Source organism: Vicugna pacos, chromosome 15 (genome assembly GCF_048564905.1).
Source record: "Vicugna pacos chromosome 15, VicPac4, whole genome shotgun sequence".
Classification (NCBI taxonomy): domain Eukaryota; kingdom Metazoa; phylum Chordata; class Mammalia; order Artiodactyla; family Camelidae; genus Vicugna; species Vicugna pacos.
This window is the reverse complement of record NC_133001.1, coordinates 34159957-34180125: the sequence shown is the minus strand read 5'-3', so window position 1 is coordinate 34180125 and position 20169 is coordinate 34159957. Positions and strand designations below refer to the sequence as shown.

Sequence of the window (20169 nt, the reverse complement as noted above, 5' to 3'; positions counted from 1 at the left end):
GGGTAGGGGAGTCCAGGGTGGGAGCACCCAGTGCTGATTTAAATGGTATCAAATGCTACCACATACAGTTTCTTTATATAATTTCTAAAAAACTTCCTTCCCATTTTTATTTATTTTTGACAAATAAAAAGTGTATATATTTAAGGTATACAATGTGATGTTCTGATATATGTATACACTGTGAAATGATTACCAATCATTTGATGATTAACATATCCATCACCTCCCATGATAACTCTTTTTCATGAACATATGAGAAAAAGAGAGGAAAAATAATTACATCCAAGGTAAAACCTTAAACTTTCCACCTCTGTTTGAACATAAGATTCATGGTCCTAGCTACAGAATCACTCATATATCCATGGACAATTTTCATAAAGTATTTTTTCAAACAGTAATGCATGCAGCTTAACAGCATTAGCCATTAACAGCTGTGTTGCTTCAAATGCAGCATCTTTAGCCCCTTTCTTACATCACCAAAAGAGAATACCTCTTTTCTTTCATTTTCCCAGAATCGATGACATAGACAACATCATCAATGGTTATGGAAGTCTCAGCAATATTGGTGGAAATTATAATCTTAGTTACACCTACAGGCGGTTTTACAAACACAGCCTGCTGCTCTTCACTGGATAAAGATGAATGAAGTGGGTGAACAACACATCTGCAAGAAAATAGAAACACACTTAGTGTTCCAGCACAGAACACTGAAATGGGTTATGGGTGAATTTCTATTAAGACTAACAATATGACTCCAAGAATCAGCAGCTTCTCCACAACCCGTCCTCAAGGCCAGCTCTTGTAAATGGGAAGGTTCTTTCTGATCCTAACAAAGTATTTATTCATTTCTATGAACTAAAAACTTTGCATCAACTTGGGAAAAACTGGAGTGTAACCAAGAACACTAAATAGTTGATATTCTACAAGTAACAAGCCTAGAGGACACTAATCAGCAAAGAATCATTTTTCCCTACCTTTAAATGCAGAGAAAGAGAGGCAGAGACAGTCATATACATTAAGAAACTTCACCTTATATTTCTAGGGGGTGCTCTTCTATCAAGTAGTTATCCCTTTAGATATGAGGACACACCCAGCGTGTCTTGCTATTGGAATAGGAACCATTCAAAATTATTTTTTCTCAAAATGGTAGCATTTCTTTGCTGTTCCTAACACTGGCTTCTCCCATCCCCTGTATCTGGCAACCGAAATTATAGTTGACTTTTGAACAACACAGGGCAGAGGGTGGTGGCCGACCCTTTGCACAGTAGAAAATCTGCTTCTGACAGTTGACCCTTCAAATCTGTGGTCCTCCGAGCGAATGGGTCCATATCCATGAATTCAACCAACCACAGATCATGCACTACCGTAGTGTGTACTGCTGGAGAAAAATCCGCATGTAAGTGGACCCATGCGGGCCAAACCCACGTTGTACCAAATGTACACGTAACTTTGTGGAGCCACTATGTTAAGTGAAGAGAAATATTTTTATATAATAGAATGGGTTTCCTGATTTCCTGAAACAAACTGACTTGTCTATTCCCAGCTGGCATAAATAAACATTTTCTTAAGGAGTGACATCAGGGTCTAAAGAGGGTGATGACCATCAAAGAGACCTTTCTGGTTATTCATCTTCGCATATGACTGCAACAGATGATGAAGGCTATAGAAAGCAATGAACTTACCGATGACTACGTCGGTTATTGAAAAGAGCATTAGACTGTAGCTGTTCATAAAGCATCTTGATTTCTGCTAGTCCCGGTAAAAATACAAGTATAGCACCTGGGTATATTAAAAACAATCAATCTGGTAAATGCAAAAGAAGAAAAAACTAATACAGACTATAGTTTTAAATGAAAAAAATTAATAATCTGAGATTTTTCACTGTCAATTTTCCTTTCTTTGTGAAGTCCCCAGGGAATTTAATGGATAACAAACTTGTAAAATATATTTTCTGACTTAATAACTACAAAATGGATGAGGTATTATATCTTTTTACAACAAAAAAAATGATGTGTGGAAAAATATAATGCCTTAAGTTATACAAGAATCATTAGCAAAGCTCTTTAGACATAGTCCTTCAGCGCCCTGGGCACTGACATTCTTTTCTATAGAAAGAGTTATCCTTCTAATCTTATAAGACAGAACAACTCTTCTCTCCATTAATAAATAAAATCCATAAACACTTTATTGGAAATGAGAAAAAGAAACTATAACTGGCTGGCCACCCTGATAATTTAAATTCAGATATGTGTAGAAGAGGCAGTACATTAACCAACCATGCCATATTAGTGGTTTATAGGCTTTAAAATTTTACATAAAAGAAAATAAGCAGTGATAACTGACTGTGTAGTGTATTTCTGTGCCAAGAGCGGTCACTCAGCAACAGTCACCTCCTTTTGTGCTTTATTCAGAGAGGAAATTGACACTGTCTTCACCAGCTCCTCCTATAATCCCACAAGTATCTACTGGGTGCCTTTGTCAGCTCTGTGCCAGGTACAGTGAAATATAAAGCAAATTCTGCCCACAAGGAACTCACAACCAATTATTTATGATAGTTATTCTCCCCACTAAATAAATAAGGAAACTAAACTGTTACAAAAATGGAACTCTGAAGTAAGAAGGACAAAAGGTATCTTTCCGAGTTGGTTTTAATACTTCGTAATTTACAAAGAATGTTCACATGTTATCTCATTAGATCCTCATAACCACCCGTTAAGAAGATTATTAGTACCCTTTAAGACGACTCTGTAACATGGTCAGAGTGGAGTATGAACACAAACATAGGGTTTCTGGTACCAGATCCATGCTCTTTCCATTACATACTCCATGCTTTTCTCTCTACTAAAGGACCACAAAATTTAAGAATGTAAAATAATCTATATGGATGGAAAAAATTTTTTGCCTGTATATTCATGTGCCTTCTGATTTGCTCTGCCCTCATGGCTTGGCCATCTGGATAAGAGGTATCTTTGATATTCACAAATAGTATCACCAACTGCCTAATCACTACAACACATTTGCTTTGAATTCTGGTAATTTTCTAACTTTTTTTGGCTGCTATACTTGATTTTTTTCAATTAGTCTTTTTCTTTGGGATGAAGTAAGATATTCAATCCAGTGTTAAGGCATTAGCCAACACTGGCTACTTGCTAAAGGCTGAGAAACAAGGCACTTCAATAATTCTATGTAGTTCACATGTTTCTTTAGAAAATACCACACAATGATTAAAGTCTAAGCAGAAGAGGGCAGTCACTCCCATTTCTCTTAAGCACTATGTAATGAGTACATAATATAATCTGATCTATGATTCCACTTAATGATCACATCACCCAACACTGGCTGCCTCTATTCATGCAACAAATACTTGATACCTAAATATGCCAGGCACTGTTCTAGGGTCTGAGGAACACAGTGGTGCACAAGAAATCCTTATTATTAAAGAGCTTACACTCTATTGAAGATAGACATATAATTTTGGATAGTGTTTAGTGCTATAATGAAAATGAAAACCATTTTTGGATATTATGATAGAGTGAGGAGGGCAGGGCAGGACAACAGATAGGGTGTCAGAGAAGACTTCTCTGAAGAGGAGATGTTTGACAGAAACCTGAATGATGTGAAGGATTCAGTTATGAGATGATGTAGGGCATTCATTCTGGGGATAAGGGACTACAAGTGAGGAAGAAGCCACTGGGACAGAAGACAGTAAGGGGAAGGTAGGGACCGCTCTGTGTTATAGTAGATGAGGGGGAGGAGGAGTGGTGACAACAATGATGACAAATATACTAGTATAGTTATATTATCATTGTTGGGGTAGTATCTGCTGGGCATTAACTACATGCCAGGCACTGTGCTAAGTGCTTTATATATGATTTCTTTTAATCATCAAAATAGAGGACTTATTTACTGTCTTTATTTTACAAACAAGGAACCTGAGGCATAGAAAAGATAAGGACTTTATGCAAGGTAACAGAGCTCCAGAGGAGCAGAACAGGGCAGTATATCAGACTCTCCAAAGATGCTCCCTTAACTCCACGTCCTGTGGCCTCCACTGCAGAGTATTCATGTAATTCAAACACTCATTACTAGACTCCCATTTAGCCAGGGACTGAGTGTTGAATGTATGGACACCCAGGCCTTCTTTTCAGCTTTCTTCCTTTTGGACCTTGTATTGTTAACATCTGATAAAAGGTAAAACTTCCTCAAAAGGTCAAAGGTAAAATTTCCCCCTGAAAATCCTAATAAGCAACTTCACACACAACTGGGGGTGAGAAGGTGAGGGTGGGGGAGGGCTCCAGGAAGGGAGGCTGTCCCCACAATGCCCACTATCCAGGAAGTGGGCTCCCTTCCCTCTGCCACCTCACACATGAATGAAGTTCATGGAGCAGTTACCTGGAGGGTAGGAGTGCTTTCCGTCCACTATCCACTCTAGCAAGGCCTCGATTAATTCAAGATTAACCTTTTCAAAATCCATGATGGACATTGTTTTGATGACTGATTTGCTAACCCCTGAAAGAAAGGTAAAAATCAGAAGGATAATTATACCTTATTAAAGGAAATATGTGGGCAGGGGCTGGGAAGGGACAGATTGGGATTTCAAATTTGTAGATACTGACAGGCATATGCAGAACAGATAAACAAGATTATACTGTATAGCACAGCGAAATATATACAAGATCTTGTGAGCTCACAGCAAAAAAAAATGTGACAATGAATAAATGTATGTTCATGTACAACTGAAAAATTGTGCTCTACTCTGGAATTTGACACAACATTGTAAAATGACTATAACTCAATAAAAAAATGTTTAAAAAAAGAAAGAAAGAAAGAAAATATGCCTGGGAACAGGCGAGTGTCTTGATTTGATTTAATACTACAGATGTTCACATTTAATGTACTGAAATGAACTTTTTTACTTCAGGCTCTCAGAAAATACAGGCTCATTAGAAGAAGTTTTTGCTTGAACAATGACCCAAAGAGCAGACTCCTGTCCCTGCTGCAAAGGCCCAGAGAGGAAACTTTGAACTTTCCTCCTTCCTTCCCCTTTTTATCTCTCACATGCTTATTGACATTTAAGTTCTAGAAACAGAATTCAAAATCAAATACATTTTAGAAACCTCTTCCAGATTCAATTAAGTCATAAGTCAGATTTAATAAAAGTCCAGCTCACAGTAACCATGAACAACAGTAACTTATAACCTTTAAGGTTCCTTTGAGAGTCATAAAAGCTATGAATCTTCCCTGAAAAATACATGTGATTTTAATGGCTTCACCAACACCCCTCACCAACACCCCTGAAGTCCACACACAGATCCTCGGGTAAGGGTCTACAATCTCCTTCTAATTCATCTGAGGCCCTAGTAAAAGATCCGTACCTCGGGTTGCACCACAAACCTTAGCTCTTTGAAAAACAAATAGCATATGCTTGGGGAGAATGACTCTCCAAAGACAGCTGCCCTTTCCTTTTAAGTCTTTCTAATCACCTGAAATAGAGTCTAACTGGAACAAAATAACCATAGTTGGCATCAAGGAAGGGAAGCTTCCTACACTACGCTGAAAAGTTTGAAGAGGGGCAAGAGCAGTTTCTAAACAATGCTGTTCTGGCAGAGGGAACCCTATGTTGGTGAAAAATGAACAAGTAGGCTACACAAGCAAGGGTGTGGTTGGGTGTGGAAGGCAAAGCAGGGATCATTTTTATTTGCCAAGATTCCAAATAGCCTGACTTCTGAAAAAGGAGAAAGAATTAGCTAACTAGAAAAAAGAGAAATGGAAATCATAAAAAAAAATGTTTTATAGTTTGGCAGATTTTACTAATCAATTACATATTTTAAAGGACTGATCATTATTAGTTTTTAACTAGAAAAAGTTTTAAAAATTGAGCTAGGAAACATCACTTAATTTTCTGAAAAGTCAGAGAGCACTGAGATCAATTAAATGAAGTCTTTGTTTTATAGGAAAGGGAGTGTTGGAGAAGCTGAGTAATCAGCCCAGCATCACACAGAAACCAGTGGCAGAGTCAGGTTTCCAGGCCTCAAATCCTTAGAAAAGAGTTCTCAGAGGTGCCTTCTGAACTTTGGTATCTCTGTGCTTGAAATTAGAAAGATCGCAGCTTAGAGCCAATCATAATTCTTGGAGAAAACTCTGGAATTTCAAAAGAGAAACCGAAGAGATTTTCCTGTTGAATAATTTAATAGAGTAAGGAAATGGGAACTGTCAGCTGGTATGATGTACAGAAAGAACACAAACATCTGAATCATACATTTTAATCAGAATCACAAATCTGTACTTACTAACTGGGCACTATGCTGTGGATTTGTATTGTCTTATTTCATCTCCTAAACAAGTCCATTTTATAAATAAGGAAACTGAGGTATAGAGAAGATAAGGAACTTGCATATATATGTGGGTTTATGAGAACCTGGGGAGTTGAACCCAGATCTGTAAGATACAAGTCTATGCTCTTAACCTTACTTCTCAGGAATTTGGGGAGATGAAGTGCAATCATGTTCAGGAGCTGTGCATCTCTTCCTAAAGAGCAGAACAAATGGCTAATGCCCTAATTCCTTGATCACTACAATTTCCCATGCAGGACTGAGTCTTTGGGTAGAAGGAGAAAAAGGAAAACACACTTGCTCTTTCTGCTACGGAACAGGGGTTGGAGGCTCCACCTTTAAAGGTAAACACCTTTTTTTTGAAAGGACTAAGAGGAGCTGGGGTGGCAGTTCAGAGAAAAGAGAGCAGAAAGGACAGCTGAGACTTGTCCAGGCTTTAAGAGAAAAGAATAGTAACCTTAGGGTTTCTATGGTTTCAGCCCAGCTTATACGTATGGAAGATTATCGAAGAACAAAGCTGGGTGGGGTCTGGCATGACACATATAAAAATGTCCAGCACAGGAGGGACCCTAAAAAAAGATGTTATTTTCAAGCCCACTAACTAATGTTATAACTAGTGGGTGAAATTTTGAGGATATTATAGGATATTTAAATAGTCCCAAATCTCTCTCCACAACTGATTTATTAACTACAAAGGGAATAAGTAATACACAGGGAAACACAGTCATCATCTTAACCAGGTGATCAAAGTCAACACTGCCAAAAATGGGACAGACCACATCATGTGGCTCCTGATACGATGTACTGAGATTCAACACTGTTTCTGTTGTTTTCTGATCAAAAATATATAACCTAAGATTAATTATGGGGAAATATTAGACAAACCCAAATGGAGGGACATTCTACAAAATAATTGGCCCAAACTCTTTAAAAATGTGAATCACAAAAGAAAAGTAAAGGCTGGCAAATTTTTCCAGATCAAAAGAAACTAAAGACATATGATGACTGAATGTAATATGTAGTCCTGGGTTGGATCCTAGACCACTTAGAAAATAGCAAAAAATGACATTATTGAGATAACTGACAAAATTAGAATATGGACTTAAACAGTAGTATTGTATCAGTGCTAAATGTCTTCATTTTGATCATGTCCTGTTGTTTACATAAGAGGACGCCCTTGTTCTAAGGAAATACATACCAAAATATTAGGAGTTAAGGAACATCATATCTGCAATTTACCCTCAAAAGACGCGGGAAAAATATATACATACACACAGAGCAAATAATAAAGCAAATGAAGCAAAATATTAACAACTGTTGAATCAAGGTAAAGGATATAGGAGAGTTCATTGTAGTCTTGCAAACTTTAGTTTTGAATTTGAAATCATATCAAAATACAAAGTTACAAAATACTCAAGAATATAACTCATATTTTACTACCTCCCAATTTTTCTATTATTAACACATTTCTTTAATAATTAGGAAAAACCCCACTGGTAAATGTAGTAACAATTTTAATCTAATATGTGTTGGAACTGTTATTTTTTTCAAAGTTTAAGGTTGTTCTGAATAATTACAGACAAGGTAACCATGAAACACGAGCCACTTTTCTTCTGGATCACAGTGGGGGGGAAACTAGTTATCTCTGGCACATTACCTTTATAGCGGGCCAGGAGCTGCTTAAAATCTAACTGTTGATCGGGCACTGCGTCTTTGACAGAGTCCTGGTCCTGGAGGTGAAGGGAGAGCCGCAGGTCTTCCTCCACTTCCTCAAATGCAGTTCTGCTGCGCCGCGCCTTGAGCTTCTCCTTGGACATCTGCTTCATGGAGCGCGTATATGGGCTCCCATCCTGTAACACGTACCTGAGGAAGGAAGACAAGGAATGTGTGCATGAACGTGGGTCTGTGGGTGAGGAATGAACATATGCACCTATTTTATGAGCTCATTCGGCAGAATGTTATTCTGTTTCTTCCGAATTCACATGCTATTCTTCTACCAGTCCAGGACTCTGTTGGCTGTGCCCTCTTGCTGGTAGGGAACACAACGGGATGTGTTTTTGCTGTTTTAAGATAATTCTGGAGGCAATGAGTTTGAAAAGTGAAAAAAAAGACAGGGAAACTAGCTGAAACATGATTTCCCCAGAGATTCACATTCAGTGGAAGTGGGGCAGGAACCACAAAGCAACAATCTTAATAAGCTCCCTAAGTAGGCTTCTCGCACACTGAAGTTTGACAGCCACTGTTTTGGGGCTTTTAGTTTGAGAATATTGTATCATTGAGTAAATACAGAATTAGGAGGGGGCTTATAGGAATGGAAGGAGCAGGGAGGAGAAAAATTCTGGGTTGAGCTTAAGGTGTCAGACATCAAAGCTGTTTTCATTCTGGCACTCAGAGGTCAGGAATGAAGATACGGATCTGGGAGTTCGTGGCACAAGGGTGACAGCTGAAATCACATGAGTCAGAGAGAGCCAGGGAAGAGTTTAACATTGAGAAGAAACAGTGCAAGGATAAAATCCTGGGGAATCTTCAAGGTCAAAGAGCAGGAAGAGGAAGCAGGGCTTGCAATGGGGAGAAATCTGTTGGTCTCCAACAGATATTATCAGTTTCTACCCAGTACTGAACTTATACAGACATCTTAACACTCATATACACTGCAAACTCCTTGAAGGTAGGACAATAATGATAATAACAGCTAACATTTATAAAGCATGTGCTATGGGCCAGGTACATTTCTAAGCACTTTGCAACTATCAAGTCCAAGTATTAATTAATTAACTAATCCTCATAACAACTCTGTGAAGAGGCTACCATTAATATGCTCATTTTACACATGGAGAAACTAAGTTACAGACAGATTAAGCTACTAGCCAGTGCAACAGGGGGTAAGTAGAGGGATTTAAATACTAGCAGCCTGTCTGCAGAATCAGTACTCTTCCTTTTTTCCATCTAAATTCTCCATGTTTGGTCCCTCGTTTTAAAATAGAGCAGTTTTAGGTTCACAGCAATACTGAGCAGAAGGTACAGACAGTTCCCATTGCCTCCACCCGTGCACAGCCTCCCCCATTATCTACACCCCCAACCAGAGTGGTACATTTGTTGCAATTGATGAACTGACGTCCATATGTCATTATAACCAAAAGTCCATAGTTCACCTTAGGGGTTCCAGAGACAGTACTTTTAATATATAATGTTGCTTGTGAATTCAAATAATTTGTATAATAAATATTCACTGAGAGGGGAAAGCAAAACCCTCAAATAGAAAAATCAGAAGAAACACTAACACATTTATTAGTATCTGGGCACACTGAAGTAAAAGAATAATTCTGTTTTCAAAGGCTTGCACCAAACCTTAATTTATGTCTTCCTTACCTTGTCATAGCAATTGCATCTTCCAGAAAATATTGATCAACAGGAAATGTACGACCTAGAAGAACAAGAAAATAAAACAGAAAACTCTCAGAATACGTGTTTAACTCTCTTAAAATTGTCTGTATATGTAAAATTCTCTCAAAACAAGGCTTGGTACAATAAGGTACAATTTATTCTGTGGCCTTTAATATATCCAAAAAAAGCTTTTGATGATAGAAATTGGAAGGAGTAGATTCCAGTTAGTAAATAACACAGAAGTGTACAGATGGGAGAGACAATCATTTGCTTATTAATAAGACCTCTTAAAAAAAAAATCTGTTACAACTTTTCCTGCCCTCCTCCTCTCCCATAGGAGACCTTTAAAGTGTCAACAATTGTATTCTAGATCAAGCATATAATTTTGTCTTTAAATCTATTGTCAATATCCTCTATAACTAGGACAAAGAATACTACTATTCATCAGTCAGTGTTTCCAAATTGTTCCTTTAGAAATCAATTGCAAAAGGATAAACCAAAGCCCAAGGTGATAAACTAATTCCACAATTAGACTATGAAAGCACCAAAAGAAGACACAGGCTGTCCAACTTCACTTTCTCCCAGAATGAACCAATATCCAGAAATTTAGCAGAATTCAGAAATAAAAAAATATGTTATACACAGATACAACTTCTCTCTTTATGACAGATTACCATTATAAGCTAACATTTTGATGTTAAACATAATGGAATGCTAGAAATTCTAATAACCTATACTTTTAAAAATGCATATATAAATTAAAATCTCCCAGCAAATGAATATAACATTATCTCTTTAATTTTATTATATGGTTGTGGTTTTATTTGTTATCAACTAATCAGTTCTTCTCTAGAAAGAGGTATAAATACCTATTAATTTATATTTCAAATGAACTTAAAAATAATTATATCTGCTTATTAGGACAATACATATTTAATGATGCATTTTAATCACCTGGTATAGTGATAACTGGGCAGGAATTAAAATATTCTGAAAAGAGCTCAGCGTTTAAAGTTGCACTCATCAGAATAACTTGAAGAGTTGGTCTCTGCAACACAATATCTTTCAAAACTAGCAGCAAGAAGTCACTAGAGGAAAATAAAAGAAACACCTGAGGATCAAACAAATTCAATACATAAAAATTAATAACTTTTGACATATTTTGAGTAAGTGTAACACCTACATGAAAAAAATTTGTAACACTCATAGAAAGATGTGTCATGTTCCTAGAAGTGAAGACTTAATGTTATAAAGAGATCAATTTCCCGCCAAATAAACTAAATTCAGTGTAGTACCAATCAAAATACCAACAGGGTTTATCACTGCATTTGAATCTACATGTACATAAAGAGGCATATGCAATGATTTTCATTACAGCATTGTTTGTAATAGCAAATCAATGGAAACTACCTAAATATCTATCAACCAAGAAATGGTTAATGATAACAATATCATCCATTCTAAGGAATAACCTGAGGCAGATAAAAGGAATAAAGTAGAACTCCAGATCAGACATGAAAACATCTCCAAGACATTGTTAGTGAACAGTATGCACTATAAAACAGCAATATCCTACCTGGTCTGCCTGTCGCTCCCTGGCCCCCTGAAATCTGCTCTCAATATGGCAGACTATTAACGCTGCTCAAATGTAAGCATGATGGTGCCACTCTTCTGCTTAAAATCCTTCGATGATTTATCGAAGTCCTCGCTGACAAGGCCCTATGTGACATGATCTGTACCCTCGCTACTCATTTCCTACTGCTCTCCCCCTTATTCACTTGGCTCCAGCCACACTGGCGCTTAATACAGGTTCAATAAATGTATGAATGAATGTCAGGACTGAATGACTGACCACATGAACAAAGGAGGAAGCACATATTGACCAATGCATCAGCTACAGCACGCATTACATCTGTTATTCCTGCTAAGCACACTGCCCCACTCAGCAGCATGGTGCCTGGGAGGGTAAGTATCTCTTATTAGATGATGTCCATCTAATAGGATGACTCTTCCAGTGATGAACACGTGCTCTCCTCGCATTTTTCATGTCACAGACCCTGGAGACCTCCTCTCTAAGCAATTCCTCCTCTCTAACTTAAGTCTTCTCTATGGCAATTACCATTTCAAGCTCTAAGGAACGGACTTGAAAGCAGAATAAAATCCTTTCAGCCATGTCTTCATGTTATGTGTGTGGGTGTTCATTTGGAAAATCTTTGTCTTACCTTTCTTCTGTCCTCTCGTGAACTTCATCAACAATGATATGGGTGACTCCTTGTAGAGCCGTGTCCCCCTCGAGCCTCCTAAGCAGCACTCCTGTGGTGCAGTATAACAGTCTGGTGGCTGAGGACTTACATAAAAGGGCATGGAGAGCTTTTGTGAAATTGGTGAAAAAAGGGAACACTTTCCTGGCAAAGCCATATTTAATTGATAGGGATAAAGAATACTGAAAACACCAGCAGGTCCATTTAATATAAACCAAGAAATTAAATGCATAGTTTCTTGCTGGCAACAACAACAAAAGCTTTTCTACTTCACATCAAAATGTTAAGTTTAAGACTCTTAAAAAGCATTCAAAAACTATTAAAAAACAGAAAAACAACAGTGAGCGATGAAATCAATTCTGAATCTGTCTATTCCTTATTTGGTTAAAAGGATTAAGTCCCAGGTTTAAGAATAAAGCAGCATTTACTAGATCACTTTTGTCAATAAGGAACAGAAGGTCTCCATAGAGGAAATGAAGTACACCCAAATAAGAGTTTAAACCAAAATATTCCTAAAAGGACTTGGGCCCTATTGAAGTGTATATCCCAACTTGCCTGTGAATCTCCTGATCCCAAGAGCTCTTTACACTTGAAAATTGTAAATTTCTGTCATCAGGAAATAAGTAGAGCATACAAACCTTAACGCTTTCTAGCCGGATCTGGTACCCCACAGTCAGACCCACTCTTTCTGCCCTTTCCTTAGCAACACGCTCAGCGACAGAGACTGCAGAGATTCGTCGGGGTTGGGTACAGATGATGTTGGCCACCTTCTCAGGGGGTCCATTCAAAGAATCATCCAGAATAAACTGTGGAATCTGTGTGGTTTTCCCACATCTGCATGTCAAAACAAGTCCGAAAATAAGAGTTTTCAAGTGCTAGCTAACTAGAGAAGCAGTTGTGTGCAGTGAGGAAAGTAAGAAAGCGAATTAGAATAAGAGCTGCTCTGCTTCCTATGTCTTCTAAACCTATCCACGGAGTTATTATGTACAGTTGATAACTCCTAGGAATTTGCACTCAGATTAACAGGGCAATCAAATAACAGTTTCCTATCATTTATGAAACTGGAACTACTGAATAAATATTAGGTTAAGGTCTATAAATGCCTCTAGGAATGTGAACTCTACATATAAATTATATCTAAAGAAATAGGAGTATTATCTTATGACTATTAAAATACTTTATATTTTTCCCTTTGATGGGCTATTGCTTTGGCTATAATTAGACCGAGGTTAAAAAGATAAGAAACTGGGAAGAGGGAGGGTATAGCTCAGTGGTAGAGTGCATGCCTAGCATGCACAAGGTCCTGGGTTCAATCCCCAGTATCTCCATTAAAAATAAATAAACTTAAATACCTCCAATAAATAAATAAATAAATACATACATACATACGTAAGTAAGTAAGTAAATAAATAAATAAATAAAAAGAAACTGGGAGACAGAAAGTTACCACTATATCAGTGAGTCTAGGCACAAATGTAACGATTAAATTGAAGACCTCTGAATACAAAACTAAATTAAGCCTGCAAGTTGTCCCTGCTGAATAGGTCTGGATAACATACGGAGGGTGTGAAACAGGAAAAATAATGTGCTCTAAGTTGTTCTTAAACAAAAGCTTTAAGGATTTCAGAATAAATTTAGAAGATGAAAAGTTTCAAGCTAAATGTTCTGGAACTATTTGAAGAAATTTTAAAATGGGCCTTGTTAAAAGCCTCCAACTAGACTTTTTGCCTTAAAATTGTCTCAAGGCAGAGGTGAAATATGTCTATAAATTCCTAAATTCCTGAATTGTTTGTTTTTTGTAACTTGGCTCTGTTGGCTACAGTTGCCACATTATTAGCCTCTGTGAAATATCATTTAATATTTGACAGGAAGAAAGCACAAATAATACCAGCTACTGGTTTTTTAAAAGTAAAACTGTCTATGGTAACCAGGGCATATACTGTATTTATGGATAAAAGCTGCATTACAAACAAACTTCATTCTTACCCAGTCATACCACTTACAACAAGCACTTGGTGCTTGCTTAGCAATTCAAGAATGTTTTCTCTTTCTTCCCAAGCAGGGAGCGACTGTCTTTCTTGCAGAATTGACTGGAACTGTCTGGACGCCTAGTAAAATAAAAGACAAGACATCAGTCGGGTTACTTGGAATCACCTTTCACAAAGCTCTGAATGTGGAATCCCATAGTTAGACCTACTCTTTCTGTTTTCTTTAGCAATTTGTTTAGAGACAGAAATTGCAGATTTGTTGAGGCCGGATGCTAATGATTTTAGTCAGAAGGTTGTTCAGAGAATCAACCAGAATAAGCTGTGGAATCTGTCTGGTTTTCCTATATCTGAATAAATGGGAGGATCTTATAAGAGAAATAATCCCTCTTGCTTAGCACCCATCCAGCTCCTCTGGCAAGAGTCTCTACTGGCACTGTTCAACAGGACTCTTTGTGCTGACGGAAATGCTCTGTATTTGTGTTGTCCAATATAGCAACCTCTGGCTACATGCAACTACTGAGCACTTGAAATATGGCCAGTGCTACTAAGAAACTGAATTTTTTGTTTTATTTAATTTTAATTAATTAAACTTTCAATAGCTACATGTGGATAGAAGCTACCATACAGGACAGCATAGTTCTGCATAGTATCAGATTTTTACTGAAGTAATAATCAAAGCATTCGTTAAAGGATTCTTTTTGGCCAACCAACACATCTATGTAAATCAGTCTGACATCTAATGGCCAATGCTATAAACACTATACTGTAGGTTAAAACTGTGGATGTAGTTTTGAATAACATAAGAAATTTATACTAACACTTAATTAACATATACATTTTCTGCAAATAATTTTATCATATAAATTTATCACTTCTAAACACATTGTTCAAACTGAATATGTAATTTTTCGTTTCTATCGTTTATTATTTATGGTACGATTTTCTACTCAATGTGACATTCTACGGGTGTTGTACCATATATGTAATACTGTCATACTGTGTCAAAAACCAGAAGTACAGAGCTTATAACTGGAAGGGCCCTTAGACAGCATCTAATTCAGTCCCCAAACTGGTTAAGCATACATCCTACATCCAACTCTGCCCTAACAGTTCACTTGTGAGTTCTTTCAAAATAACCTTCATGTGAATGGGGTCAAAATAACTTGGACTTTGGAAACAAGAGAATTAGCTTGAACCCCTGTGTTGTCACTTACCAGCTCTGTGACCTTGGGCCAATTATTTATTCCTGTGAGCCTCTGAAATGGGGTCCGAGTCCCTCCTTACCCTTCTCCTTTCCTACACTGATATTTCTAACATAAATCACAGTATTACTTTTCCTTTCATTTATCAGATTTCTATCATAATACCAAAGCCACATGACTCCGAGAATATCTGGTATATATGTGTTTCATTTTCATCAGCCAGTGGATTTTCCAAAACTATCTAGAACATGCATCCAAGTTTGCTGTGGCATGCAGAAACTCTGACCAATAGAGTAAAAGAGAGCCAAAAAGAAAGTATACTAGGGAGGGTAGCCAAAACTTCCTAAATCCTAATCCCTTCATCCACACATGCTAGCCATTCTCTCCGAATACCCTACCTGTTTTATTCGGAACTGCTTGCAGATTTTAGCATTTTCGGCATGTACTGACTTTGCCTGCCAGTCATATCTTTTGGAAATCTTTTTCTTAAGGTTGACATAGCTTTCATTCTCCACTACAACTGGTGCAGGACCTTCATCCTCATCTGTCTCCTCCTCAGGTTCTGATTCTTTTTTAACTTGAAGGGGATAAAAGGAAACATTTCGATATGGTGCCCTTTCTTTAGAAACAGGGGAAGTGACTATCTAACGAAGTAACAACAACAAAAAAATCATAAAATGGAGAAAATGTTAAAGCTTGAATAAAGCAAGTTCACTCATTTTAGTACTACTGCTTCTACTGCTAACGAACTTAAAATGCATCTTCAAACAAACTTTAATCAAGTGTAAGTGGCTATGGTTAAACCAAATTAAAAACAAAGAAGAGAAAATCTCAGCATGCCTTGTTAATCCAGTAGACTCTTTACATTCAGTAATTAACAGAAAGCTTCAAATATTTGAAAGTGTTGCCCAAAATTCAATGACACAAAATAACCCAAATGTCTACAAAATGATGAGTTAATAAATAAAATGTGGCATGTCCATACAATGGAACATTATTCAGTAATAAAAAGGAATAAAGTACTGACACATGCTACAACATGGATGAAACTTGAAACATTCTGCTAAGTGAAAGAAGCCAATCACAAAAAGCCACATATTTATTGTCTGATTCCATATCTATGAAATGTCCAGAACAGGCAACTCCACAGAGACAGAATGTAGACTCATGGTTTTTAGGGGTTCAGGGAAGGGAGAAATGAGGACTTGCTAACAGTTACAGGGTTTCTTTTTGGGGTGATGAAAATGTTCTGGAATTAGACATCGGTCATGGTTGCACAACTCTGTGAATATACTAAAAACCACTGAAGTGTACACTTTAAAAGGGTGAATTTTATATCTTGATAAAGCTGTTATTCTTTTTAAAAGTCCATGACACAGAGTTTGTCATTTCTTGAGAAACATATGTGAATCCCATGTGCTAGAACTAGCTGTAATTTGGGAGTTAAGGGACCTGTGAGTGAACCCAAACAGCTGTCCAACATCCACATTTCAGTGCATTTCATTATTCTCTACCTGTTGACACTCACTTAGGAGAACTTGGGAAATAATAAAAACTTGTTTCTCTGAAAGAAAAATGACAAATAATAAGACCCCTTTGATGAACTTTGAAAGGGGGGTTACTTGTGGTGTATGAGTCTGCACAGCAAGCCATGATCTAAAGAAAGGCAGAGGCTTCTACACATGTTTCTCTATTTGAAGATTCAGGGATTCATAAAGAGAGCCCTTCCTTAAGGAATTGCGGGGGTCTGGCGCACTAAATGCAGGAGGGTATGGATTCTGGTATAGAAAGAGAAGTATCTCTAAAAACTCATTTGAAAGTAATCCCATATTTAGTATCAGAAATAAACATATGAAACCAAATGGATTCCATGAAATAGATTTTCTGGAAGGATGCTTTAAGGTTCTTCCAGCCCTCAACTGTTAGAATAAACTTATACATCACTATAAACTTTCAATTCACGGAGCCTAACACAGTGACACAACTGGGCCTTACAATTAACGTCAGGCCATAGTTCAGCAGATTCTTATTCGTTTTTGCCATAGATTGAGGAAAACGACTTGCCTCAGATCACTGGGATATCCCAGACTAGCCCTCAGAACCCCTGCCTTCTTTAATCCATCATTCCAAATGCCCTCCTCCACAACACCCTTCACCTGCTCAATGCCTTACCTACCTTCTGGAATTTGATTTGAAACAATAGAATTACTTGGAATCGCTGGTTTACAACAGACAGGATTGTTTACTCTGGTCCCAGAGGATACTGGAAGAAAGTTCACAGGAGGGAGACTGTACTTGTGATGGGTATTTGTTAGTAACTTGGCTATTTCTGATTCTTCCTCTAAAAGGGTTATCAAAGAATATACAGCAGGTTCTGAAGTTTCTGCAAATGTCAAGGCCTTGCCATAAAGGAACTCAGAAATATGTAAACGACAAGCCAGAGGTAGATTCTCATTGGTGGAATAAAATGCCACAAGAGGAGCTTGGTAGGGGTATTTGTGGTCTTTAGAAAATCGAATTTCAAGTTCATATAAAAAAGGTGCATCTTCATTAGCATTAAGGTGAGAATCATCTACACTTCTTTCCGCTCTCCCGACAATTTGATTTGGTGGCACTTCATGTTTGAATTTGCATTTTGATCCAAATTTACAATTTCCTTTGAGGTAAAATTTACAGATTTCAAGTGAAGTCTCCTGTATAGTTTTGGTACTTTCCTTTCGCTTGGATTTGCAGAATTTACTCGTCAAATACTCCAGTTCTAATCCAATGGTCCAGACTCTGTTCTGAATTCTTTCTATAAATTTTTCTCCGCAGATTGACTTGAGAGCAAATGCCTCTTCCTGTCGCTGTTCCACACACTCATCCAAGCTTATACGTGCAACTGCCTCAGAGATCTTCATCCTCTCTCCAAATGTCTCTGAAAAACACTGGGTGAACAGATGTTCCAGCGATGCCCCCACATCTCCATCACAAATCCTCAGGGCTGCCTGACAGCGTTCAATGTTGAAACCATATCTGTCAAGTGTGAAACATGACCAAAAAAGATTGAGTGATATCAAACCACAGAAGAGAAATTCATTTAAATTCGTTTATGTGAAGTTGTAACTATACTTCGGCAGGGTCTGCATTTTTAACGAGTATCCCTGATCATACTAACTCCTCATTACTCTCCCTATCCTAAAAGAGAGGACAGTAGGGCATACCGGTACTGCTGGAACCCACACAACAGGAAAACATTCAAGCAGAGGTAGCAGGGTTTATAATGCAATTTCAGTTTCCTTTAATTTTCCCATAAATGATGAAAGCAAACCTGGAAAGTTTCTGCACTGCAAATGTTGAGACTGTAAATTCTGGACTATGAGGCTCTACCAGGCCTGAGCCAGCACATTCCAAAGGATCAGGGTCGGGAACAAGGGAAGCTTCTCGTCCAGCTGACCAGTACTGCTCCTCATCGCAGTCAGGCTCGTCATCTTCCTCCTCCCCAGAAATGCCTCTTCTGGAAAGAGTAACATTTTTATACATCATATATTAATCTCTACTTATGTCAAAGAAAAATTTAGTAAGAATTCAATTCAAGGAGCCAAAGGACATAGGACCCTGGCCACTATTCAATCACTGATTAAATCTTTTAGTGATCTATTAATTTATATCTTGATAATTAACAGCATTTATTACCTTCCAGGTACTACGTTAAATGTTTTATATGTATTATCTCTTGGAAAATCTTCCCAATAATCCAGCCAGACACAATTGGAATCTCCATTTTTTCAGATGACCAACTAAAACTTAAGATTAGTAACTGTGGAAGAAAGCAGTAAAGAGCAACTAGAGATTTTAACCAAGGCAGTCTGACCCAGGGCCTGTGTTCTTAACCACAGAAGCCCTGGCTATCCTCTCTCTTCTCATTCATAAAAACCATTTCTAATTTTTTGCTTTGCTGTATAATCACCTTTCCTAATTCTAAGACAGATAAGAAATTTATAGGACAGGATGGAAATCGAGCTATTCATCACTGACTATTCTTTTTGGCAAATGGAAAGAATTAACTTCTCCATCTGAAATCACAAAACAAAATAGCAAAAAGACTAAAAAATCTTTCTCTTTTATGAGAAATAATAAGACTTTCTGATTAACTCAGTATTTGCTCCTAGAACAATACTTCTACTTGTTCACTGCAAGGTTTTATTTGGAGGACTATCAATACAGTAACTACTGAATTCATATTAGCACTGTCCTAGAAAAAATAAAGATGAAAAGGCAATCTGTACTATTGCTCACAGATATTGCAAAACAAACTCACTCTGAAACTGCTGCTGAATAATTATTCTTGTATTTCTCACTTTCAACTAATTACACAGCCTCAACAGGATCAGTATTGATACAGTATTCCAAAGACACACAGGGCCTTCCCACTGCCAATTCATCTTCCTCAATATAATAATTTACTCAAGTAAAATAATTTACTCAGATCCAGCATCCGCATCTTGTTCCTGCAGATCTCGGAGAAGAGCTTTCACTTTTTCTTGATTCTCAGAAGTCATGTGCAGAGTCTGAAGGGGCACTTTGGCGTCAGGCTTCCATTTGGGGCATGTGTCTCTTCTCACACTACTGTTGCTCGGTCTGCAAAGGACACAAGAACAAAATTACACATTTACCTGTGATCAGAAGTTTTACACTCTCCTCAGGATCCCCAAATACGTACAACACAACTAGATTGTCAAGTATCTTACAAAAGATGACAATGAATATGAAGAGATTCTCCATTTTCTACAGTATTTATGAGACTTCATTATAATGGAACTGCTGGGAAAAAACCGGATGAGATTCTTAATCATTAAATCCGGCTTCATTTACTCAAGAATCCTCTGGAGAAAGCAATGCTATGATGACCCCTTCTGCACATACTGGACTCTCAGAAGAAATATGCTACTACAAAGAGTATATATTTCACCCTATTTGAGGTACTTGATCTGAAAACAACCAAGAGTCCCATCTTATGAAT

General features: G+C 37.5%; 1 protein-coding gene across 3 annotated transcripts in view; it reads right to left on the bottom strand.

Moving 5' to 3' along the window:
* DHX57 (DExH-box helicase 57) overlaps positions 1 to 20169 on the bottom strand; it is a 45545-nt gene that overhangs the window by 16918 nt on the left and 8458 nt on the right. For all 3 annotated transcript variants that reach the window (XM_006215560.4, XM_072937879.1, XM_072937880.1), the window contains exons 3-15: positions 19632 to 19787; positions 18478 to 18663; positions 17344 to 18182; positions 15566 to 15744; positions 13964 to 14085; positions 12616 to 12811; positions 11939 to 12063; positions 10671 to 10804; positions 9702 to 9756; positions 7990 to 8195; positions 4393 to 4509; positions 1683 to 1779; positions 491 to 664 (exon numbers count right to left, since the gene is read on the bottom strand). In XM_006215560.4, coding sequence (XP_006215622.1) covers positions 491 to 664; positions 1683 to 1779; positions 4393 to 4509; positions 7990 to 8195; positions 9702 to 9756; positions 10671 to 10804; positions 11939 to 12063; positions 12616 to 12811; positions 13964 to 14085; positions 15566 to 15744; positions 17344 to 18182; positions 18478 to 18663; positions 19632 to 19787 — 2586 coding nt within the window. The remainder of the gene's footprint in view (positions 1 to 490; positions 665 to 1682; positions 1780 to 4392; positions 4510 to 7989; positions 8196 to 9701; positions 9757 to 10670; positions 10805 to 11938; positions 12064 to 12615; positions 12812 to 13963; positions 14086 to 15565; positions 15745 to 17343; positions 18183 to 18477; positions 18664 to 19631; positions 19788 to 20169) is intronic.